At 59.4% G+C, this 8,110-nt stretch overlaps 2 protein-coding genes across 4 annotated transcripts; one reads left to right on the top strand and one right to left on the bottom strand.

The window, feature by feature from the left end:
* The first annotated feature begins 97 nt into the window (after positions 1-97).
* On the top strand, positions 98-2,574 carry LOC101627071 (uncharacterized protein C3orf18-like). 2 transcript variants are annotated; one of them, XM_012721368.1, is made up of 6 exons: positions 152-222; positions 405-607; positions 1,243-1,424; positions 1,611-1,636; positions 1,914-2,019; positions 2,138-2,574. In XM_012721368.1, exons 3-6 carry the CDS (start codon positions 1,314-1,316, stop codon positions 2,201-2,203), a joined length of 309 nt encoding a protein of 102 aa, XP_012576822.1. In that variant the 5' UTR covers positions 152-222; positions 405-607; positions 1,243-1,313; the 3' UTR covers positions 2,204-2,574. The 2 variants fall into 2 exon arrangements, with proteins under 2 accessions (XP_004673449.1, XP_012576822.1); XM_004673392.2 differs by lacking the exon at positions 405-607 and having other exon boundaries at positions 98-222.
* A 103-nt stretch (positions 2,575-2,677) lies between these two features.
* HMGA1 (high mobility group AT-hook 1) lies at positions 2,678-7,688 on the bottom strand. 2 transcript variants are annotated; one of them, XM_004673391.2, is made up of 4 exons: positions 7,519-7,688; positions 5,737-5,820; positions 5,073-5,123; positions 2,678-3,891 (listed from the first exon to the last, which is right to left on the bottom strand). In XM_004673391.2, exons 1-4 carry the CDS (start codon positions 7,618-7,620, stop codon positions 3,838-3,840), a joined length of 291 nt encoding a protein of 96 aa, XP_004673448.1. In that variant the 5' UTR covers positions 7,621-7,688; the 3' UTR covers positions 2,678-3,837. The 2 variants fall into 2 exon arrangements, with proteins under 2 accessions (XP_004673448.1, XP_004673447.1); XM_004673390.2 differs by having other exon boundaries at positions 7,486-7,687.
* Positions 7,689-8,110: the final 422 nt, after the last annotated feature.

The following is an 8,110-nucleotide window of genomic DNA, read 5'->3' as shown; positions in this document are numbered from 1 at the left end:
GCCCTGCAAGCCCGGCCACCCCGCCTCCGCGCGACCCACTCAGCGCCGCCCGATGGGCGGCTCCAGGTCTAGCCGGCCGGCCGCCTTCCAGCAGCCCATTGGCTGCGCCCTGATTCCTCGGCCCCGCCCATTTCCCCGGGTCCTTTGATCACGCGCCTGCCTGCTCTTCCGGGGCGCGGGAGCCAACCGAGGGCGTTGCTGTCCGGGCTGCCGCGGCGGGAGGTAAGGTTTGGCGGGGTTGGACGGGCTGCAGAGCGCGGGCATGGGTCCACGCCTCGGGCTGCCGGGATTCCAGGATGCCACGGTCTGGGGCGGCCCTCTGCGCTCCCCCAAGCCCCCTCCCGCGGCCCGAGCCTCCACCGTGGGAAGTACCGCCGGCTCTCGGTTGTTGGTCCGCATCCTAGGAGTCACCGGACACCCTTCCCACCTTGCATGTCCCCTCCATCATGGGACGGTGAGCACGCGTCTAGGGCACACCTTGGTGCCCCACGGAGACCCGGACAAGTAGCTTGCACCTGGCCCTCCGATGGAAACCCAGGCGAACCGGGGTCAAGGACCTCGGGGCATCGGCGTGCAGCCAGCACCAACCGACTCCTTGCATTTACCGGTGGGCAGTGGGCACTGACCCTCTCCTACACCTGTCGGCCCAGGCCTTGAGAGGAGGGACCTGGGCGGAGCCCCGGGTGGGGACCAGCGGGAGGTGACATCATCTCACAGATACAGTCCAGCCCTGCCCACTTGTGTCCACCCTCGCAGCAGAGAGGTGTGGGAGAGGGTGTCCAGGTTTTGTGTCCAGAGTGGCACCAGGGACAAGGAGGGCATCGGGACTGAAGTGTGGGAGTTGCACCGGGACTGGCCAGCAGGCAGGACCCTCAGATGTCTCCCTCATCTATTTCGCTGAGATTGGCTGTGTGCCTTAGAAAGTCTGGGGCAGGAAGTGGGACTCTTTCCCCAGGAGTTGAGATCTGCAAATAATTGGGCCAGGCCCAGAGCTGGGCTCCACCCTGATTTGGGGATAGTTGCTGGGCAGGCTCGGGTCCTGGGTTGGGGTTTCCCCTGGTACTCTTTCCACCCAAGACTGCCTGGTCACTGGCGCCAAAGCCAGCACACTGACCTAGAGAGGAGCCTCTGTCCCAGCATCTGCCCCAGGTTTCCTTGTATCTCCAGCGTTGGGGGAGGGCTCCGGAGCCCGGATGCCTGTCACCCTGGGGCCACCTGTTAACCCGCCTCCCTCACCCCCAGGGAGCCCAGTGGAGGCGCCCTCCCGAGGCACTACTCCATGCTGACCACCCAGCTCTCCAGCTGCCGATGTCATGAGTAACACCACAGTGCCCAATGCCCCGCAGGCCAACAGCGACTCCATGGTGGGCTACGTGTTGGGGCCTTTCTTCCTCATCACCCTGGTCGGCGTGGTGGTGGCTGTGGTAAGGAGTGCTGGACAAGCACACGTGGACACCCACAGCTTTGCAAAGACAGGGCTGGGGGGCCTGGTCCAGCCCATACACAGCCTCTGCTGTCCTGTGATGGGAGTGGAGGGTGCGGAGGTGGGTCTCCCTTGATTGTGGGCCACTGTGGGTCCAGCAGCCTCCACTGTGCTGTCTCTGTTACAGGTAATGTATGTCCAGAAGAAAAAGCGGTGAGTGTCCCCACCCCTAGTGGTGCCCCCCACCCCCCAAACTCTGCTTACACTTACTCCCAGGGACCTGAGTTCTCTGTATATGTCCACTGCCCCTCAGCCATCTTGCTACAAGCCTGGAATTCCTTCTACCCCGTTAGGTTTTCCTGTTGGCTTGGCTTACCCACCGGAAAAAGCAGCCCCGTTAGCACCTGGCATGTATATCCTTAGGGCTGGCTGTCAGCTGCTTCAAGAGGAGACAGGTGCCTGTGGCCTGAGCCCCTCTCTTGCTTCCCAGGGTGGACCGGCTTCGCCATCACCTGCTCCCCATGTACAGCTATGACCCTGCTGAGGAACTGCACGAAGCAGAGCAGGAGCTCCTCTCTGATGTGGGCGACCCCAAAGTGAGCATCCTGAGGACAGGGAAAGCCAGGCAGCTGGAAACCAGAGTCCAGCTCAGCGCTCTGATGGGGCTGACTAGTGGGGCGAGCCCAGCCCTACGGTGTATTCTCTAACCCACAGGTGGTACCCGGCTGGCAGAGTGGCTACCAGCACAAGCGGATGCCCTTGCTGGATGTCAAGACCTGACAACACCCTCGCTCTGACCTTCAGACTGTAGGGGCCTGGAGTGCCCAGCTGCTGCCCTCCCCAGGGGCCCCCAGCTTCCTGGGCGCTGGGCCTCAGGTCCTCCCACCCATCCTGTCTGCAGCAGCACCCACCACCGTGATCCTTGCCTAGCAGCCAGCCCATCACCTCACCCCCTCCTTCAGCGCCCACGGCTGAGCTTGCGCCCACCCCCAGGCACTAAGGGGGCCCATGGGGAGGTAGCTCGGCCCTTTCCGTGGGCCCTGTCTTTCTTCCCTGGCTCTCCCTGTCTTGGCTTTGGAGTTTCCTTGGTGACAGGGCCTGATGTATAGTATTCAGTATATATATTTTGTAAATAAATTGTTTTGTGGCTAGAGGCATGGCAGATTTCTTCAAGTCTTCCGTTTCAGTGCTGGGCAGAGCACCTCCAAAGGAGCCCCACCACCACCACCACCACAGGCAAGACTCCAGTCCAGAAAAGGATATTTTTTTTTTATTCAAGTAACTGCAAATAGGAAACCAGAGGGGGGCCCCAGGCTGGGACAAATAACGGCTACCTCCTCCCCAACAGAACAGGGGGAGAAGGTGGCCCCTACACCCGACAGTCAACACAGCCCCCCTCGCTCTGCTGCAGCATCCTAGGGGCAGAGCCCCACCTTCCCTGGAACTGGGGTGGTCGGCCTGCTTTGCCCCAGGCCCCTTCCCCTAAGAACATCTTGGAGGAGGGGTGTGGGCGGAACAGGAGGCAATGAGGATGAGCACTTGGCGCTGATAGCAGCAGCAATGACAGATGTCTAAGAATGGAACATTGAACAAAAAACAACACAACTGTCCAGAGGTAGTTTGTGAACAGAGGAAAGATGGAACCAGAACCTTGGGGGCTGGGGAGGAGCAGGAGGGTGGGAGTGGGCAAGGCTAGCTCCTTGTTATTAGTGCCCCGTGTGAGGAAAGGGGAAACTGAGGCCTAGAGAGAGCAGATGGGGGGGGCTAGGGGGCTCAGACCCCTCCTCCCTTCCTTCCAGTACCCCAAGGGGAACTGCTCAACCTGATACGGAGACTGGTTAAGGTGAAGGAAGAAAAGTGGGTGTGAGCCACACCTGGTGAGTAACACAGGTTGGGATGCTGGGAGCATCTTGGCCAAGCAGCCCACCCCACTGGCCACGCCTGCCAGTACAGTGGAGTGGGGCCTTAGAATGAGATGGGGCTTGGGCCCCTTAAGGCCAGCGGGGCCCACCTAGGCCCCTGAACGGGAAACCAGAAGGAAGAGTGGGGGAGCAGGAGGGATTCCCAAACCAAGAGCCCAGACAGCAATGTCCCCACCGCTGAGAGCAGGGAGGCAGCAGGTGCAGGTTGCAGCTAAGTGGCAAGTCAGCTTTGTCCAGGAGGGCAAGTGTGTGTGCAGGCGAGAGGGCTTGCTGGGAACTGAGCCCAAAGGGAACTGCTCCCCACTCCGGCCTTAGGGGCCCCGCGGCGGCTGGTGTGCTGTGTAGTGTGTGGTGGTGAGGGTGCAGGTGGGTGGCGGCAGGGAGGGGTGGTGATGCGTGGGCCTAGGGTGGGGGCGGTGGGAGCGGAGCTGTCCAGTCCCAGAAGGAAACTGCTCCTGGGTGAGGGAGCAGGCGGCACGGCGCGGTCACTGCTCACTGCTCCTCCTCCGAGGACTCCTGCGAGATGCCCTCTTCTTCCTCCTTCTCCTATGAGAGGCAGGCAGGGCCATCAGTAGGAGGCCCAGGCCTGGCCCCCCCCCACCCCCCACCCCCAATCCCCAGGGCTGAGGGAGGGAGGCCTGAGGCTGGACCCCACCACCTCCCCCTGCACTTGCTAGCTCTCCAGAACAGGGATGAGTCAGGGCTGAGTGTGTGGGTGACTCAGCAACCTCCAGAGCCCAGTTTCATTCATAAAAAAAGAACAAATTTAAGGGAGGGAAACAAACCACACACACTGCTCTCAGAGCCAGGCCCCTCTGGCCCACGGTGGGGGCCAAGCAAAGCACATCGTGCACGGAACCCCAGGAAGAGAGGAAGTGACTGGCTGTCCGTAGGGAAGGCGGTGGTAGGGAAGGCGGTGGCAGGGGGGACGGATGGAAGGGGTGGCTGGAGGATGTGCGAGCCCCCCCTGGTGGATGCAGGGGAGCCAGGTGGCCTGGCCCCCAGGAGGGCTGACCCCAGGCCAGGGTGGGGGGAAGGAGAAGTGTGGCTGCGGGGCTCACTCACTGGGCGGGAATGCTGGGACGCCACATGGGACGCTACATGGACCTTCGCCCCGTGCCAGGCACAAACTCCAAATCAACTTGTTTCCGGTTACTCACTCCTGGGCCCTGGCCAGCACCCCTCTAGCCCCCCTTACCCCTGTGGCTCAGCTCGAGGAATGAATGCTTCCTGAAGCTGAGGGAGCAGGTGGGGGTAGGAAAAGGTCAGCGAGAAGGTTTGGGGCTCTAACTGCAGTGAACCCCTAAAGTTCTCCTGACTCACCTATTTCCACCACCAGTTAAGGGGCCCAAAAATGGGCTGTGGAGGTGCTTCCGCCCGACCCCGACCCGGCACTGAGCCCACCCCCAAGGCCGAGGTGCTGCTTCCTCCCTCCCCTAGATGTCTGCAGGATCCTTTCTTCATTCCTATGCTGGCAGAGAGACTCGATGACCTCCCAGATGCCCCCTGAAGTCTGAGTGCTCCACTGTAGAAGCCAAAGGTAGGGTACCACCAGACCTGGTCCCGTCTGCACCTTGGAGCCCTACTGCTTTAAAAGGCCTGGATGCCGCCCCTCTGGGCCCGGGTACAAGGTACTGCCACCCTGGCGGCCTCTGCCAGTCAGGTCAGGCTTCACCCACTAACACCCTCCCCAAAGAGTCAAGTTGCAAGCCCACCCCTTTACCTACCAGTTTTTTGGGTCTGCCCCTTGGTTTCCTCCCTGGAGTTGTTGTGGTTTTCTAGGCAGTGAGAGAGAAGATGCCCTAAGTCAACAAAGATTGCAACCAGGTGCGGTACCCGGGATAACAAGGGGGAGGAACAGTGGGTCTGCTCAGGACTCACCCCAGTAGGTCCACCATGTACAGCTGGGGATGACGGGCCAGCCACCACGCCCCCAACATACACACACGCCCCCCACCCGTGACTCAGAGGATATGAGTCGTATTTCAGAAAAAAGTACAATTAAAAAAAAAAAACAAAACTGAAGGCCGATGCCACCAAGAATGTGGCCCTCACCCCTATCCGCTGGGGCTCCAAAGCACCCAGCACAGCAGGTCCACTCAGCCCAGGAGAGGGCGGAGCTGCTCGTCCCTCCTCCCCACCTTGCCGTCTCCAAGTCTCCAAACCAGGAAACGCGAGGACATGACTTGCTTTACCATTGCACCAGTGCCCCAGGTAGGCCAAGGCCCCCAAGTGAGACCTCACCCTCGCCTTACCCCTCTCACTAGAAGAGACCCGCTGCCACACATTAACCCAGGAGGGGCGCCAGTGGCCCCTCGCAGACGCCCTCACAGCTGTACCTGTGGGGGCCCCTGAGCCGCCCACTAGCAGGGGTCCTTCCTCAAGCCTTACCCGGGTCTTGGCAGCACCCTTGTTTTTGCTCCCCTTTGGTCGGCCCCGAGGTCTCTTAGGTGTCGGCACTTCACTGGGCTCCTTCTGTAATGACAGATGAGGCGGTGAGAGACACAGGTGCCCCTGCGCCACCTCTTCAAGAAGACAGAGCCTCCCTGCCCACCCCAGCAGAGTCAGGTCAGCAAGTCATCACCCCAGGAATCCACAGGAACTACAGAGGAGAAATCTTCATTCAAGCTCCAAGTTTGACCCGATTTGGCCAAGTCCCTCACCTCGCTTCCCCAGAGTGAGAGAATGACAGGCTGCCTAAAGACCCTCGGGGGCAGGTACACTGGCAGGCCTGCCCACCTGGAGCAAGACACGTACTTGCCTGAGCCTCTGAGTTCTGAGCTCCCTCCTCTGTAAACATCGCTGAGACTTACCTTGCAGGTGTCATGAAGATTAACGCATGCCTGTATGACAACTGTCTAGCACACACAACCCCCGGTCCCCGGGTCAGGACCCCTGCCAACCCCCCTCAGGTGATAACATGCTGGCAGCCGCTAGGGATACAGAAGAGGGCCAAGTAACCCCCAAATCCCTATCTCCTAGGAGGCTTCTAGGAGATAGGGATTTGGGGGTTACAGCCTCTACCTGCAAGCTGGAATCCTTCCAGGCTTCCTCCCAAGAGAAGGAACCCCAAAGATCCTGGCTGCTATTGCCCCTAAATAAGCCGCCAGAGTCAGAATGAGACGCTTGCACATAATGCACAGGAGCCGAGTGGTGAAGGCCTATGAGCTAGTGTCCCCGGGGCGGGGGCTGCTTGTACAACTGCAGTCCAGTGACCCTGATGCCTCTCCACTGACCGCCAACAACCTGAAAGCAGGCAGGGGCAGTGGAGAAGCCAAGGGCAGGCTGAAAGGATGTATGTGTCCCCCAGAACTGTGGGCTCGGAAAGAGCCAGCTGCATTCCACCACACTCCAGAGACCCCTTACGGCTGGTGCCAGAAACTGGTCATTACAGACACCCAGACAGAGAGAGGGGGAAGCTTGAGCGCCGACGTTGCAGAACAAGCTCCCGTCCTTTCTTTGGCAGCCAAGTTAACTGGGATTCCCCAACAGCTGCCCCTCTGCTCAAGGACACACACTGAGAGAAACCCAGGACCTCCATTACGTGAGTGTCCCCACAAGTGCCAGGCCAGCCTTAGGGTAGGATTGCACCAGAGCTCTATCGGCAACACCCCAACATTTTTCGCTTCTTGGCCTTCATTTCCTTCTACAGAACCAGAGGCAAAGCCTGGTCCAAGGTCACGTAAAACGAGGCCCATGAGCAAGTGCTTTCTGATACTGGTGAGATGAGAAGTAAGAAACTGACAAGCATGTAGGACCCTCTCCAATAAGCTGACCAAGCACTGTCGTGCGCCACAAGTCTAACCCCAGCCCCTGGACTTACAGGTATGCATCTTCCTGTTTCTGCAACTCATCTTCATGACATTTTACACTAACTGGAATACAGGGTGGGTGTACGCGCTAGTCTGTAAGCCACATGTGGACTCTGGCCCAGGCTCAGAACTCAAATTTCTTAGACTTCTCTCCTGGGTGGTCCCAGGAGGATCTGAGCAGGACCACTTGTGCTGGGGCCACAGCCTTGTATGGAGAGGACACATGTATGCAGGAATGACTCTACACCCGTTTCTGGTTTTGCCTGCTGAAACGCCACTACCTCCCGAGCCCAAAGGGGTAAACTGAGGCAAAAGTTTAGACACCCACCTGACTCCCTACCAGCGCCGTCCCGGGACTCACCGGAGGCTGCTTGCGCGGCCTGCCTCGCCCTCGTTTCTCAGTGCCGTCCTTCTCCTGCTTGGAGGCCAAGGGCTGGCTGGACTTCGAGCTCGACTCACTCATCTTCCCTTTTCTACAGAGCAGGTAGAAAAGCAATGGCTAGGATGCTAGAAGGCAAAGAGAGTGGTCTTAAAACTTTGCTTCATAAGCTACCTCCTACCTAACCCCTCAACACCACCACCCTCAAAGTGGAGGGCAGGATAACTCCCTTCCCCCAGAGCCACGCAGGAAGCCCCCACACACACTAGGTGGTCTGTGAAGGCCCAGGAAGCTGGCCCAGGGCAGTACTGGCCCACCGGCTTTGGTCCATGCCCGATGTCCCATTTAGAAGTGTTCTCTGTTGTCCAGTCACCAGCCCAGACTGTGGGTGAGAACACTATGGGCAAAATATGGCCCAGGTAAAGGTCCTCACACTGCCAGGGCCTCTCTCTCGATCCTGTGACTGCTATTTTCCTCTTTAGGAATAAAGAATGAGCCCTGAGCAGCTATGGATAGACATCAAAACTCCCCACCCCCCACCTGCAGACCAAATCAAAGGGCCAGTGAGACACTC

This window comes from Condylura cristata, unplaced genomic scaffold, assembly GCF_000260355.1.
Source record: "Condylura cristata isolate star-nosed mole 26May11 unplaced genomic scaffold, ConCri1.0 scaffold00001, whole genome shotgun sequence".
Classification (NCBI taxonomy): Eukaryota; Metazoa; Chordata; class Mammalia; order Eulipotyphla; family Talpidae; genus Condylura; species Condylura cristata.
The sequence above is the reverse complement of the archived record's forward strand: the minus strand, read 5'-3'. Positions and strand labels throughout refer to the sequence as shown.

What these genes read in the sequence shown, in the direction of transcription:
- LOC101627071 (XM_004673392.2), top strand. Translation starts at nt 1,314, where the DNA reads ATGAGTAACACCACAGTGCCCAATGCCCCGCAGGCCAACAGCGACTCC. An exon ending in TCGGCGTGGTGGTGGCTGTG is followed by an intron (nt 1,425 to 1,610) that starts GTAAGGAGTGCT and finishes TCTCTGTTACAG; the next exon opens with GTAATGTATGTCCAGAAGAA. An exon ending in CTGATGTGGGCGACCCCAAA is followed by an intron (nt 2,020 to 2,137) that starts GTGAGCATCCTG and finishes TCTAACCCACAG; the next exon opens with GTGGTACCCGGCTGGCAGAG.
- HMGA1 (XM_004673390.2), bottom strand. Translation starts at nt 7,620, where the DNA reads ATGAGTGAGTCGAGCTCGAAGTCCAGCCAGCCCTTGGCCTCCAAGCAG. An exon ending in CGGCGCTGGTAGGGAGTCAG is followed by an intron (nt 5,821 to 7,485) that starts GTGGGTGTCTAA and finishes CTGTCATTACAG; the next exon opens with AAGGAGCCCAGTGAAGTGCC. An exon ending in AGGGTGCTGCCAAGACCCGG is followed by an intron (nt 5,124 to 5,736) that starts GTAAGGCTTGAG and finishes CTCACTGCCTAG; the next exon opens with AAAACCACAACAACTCCAGG.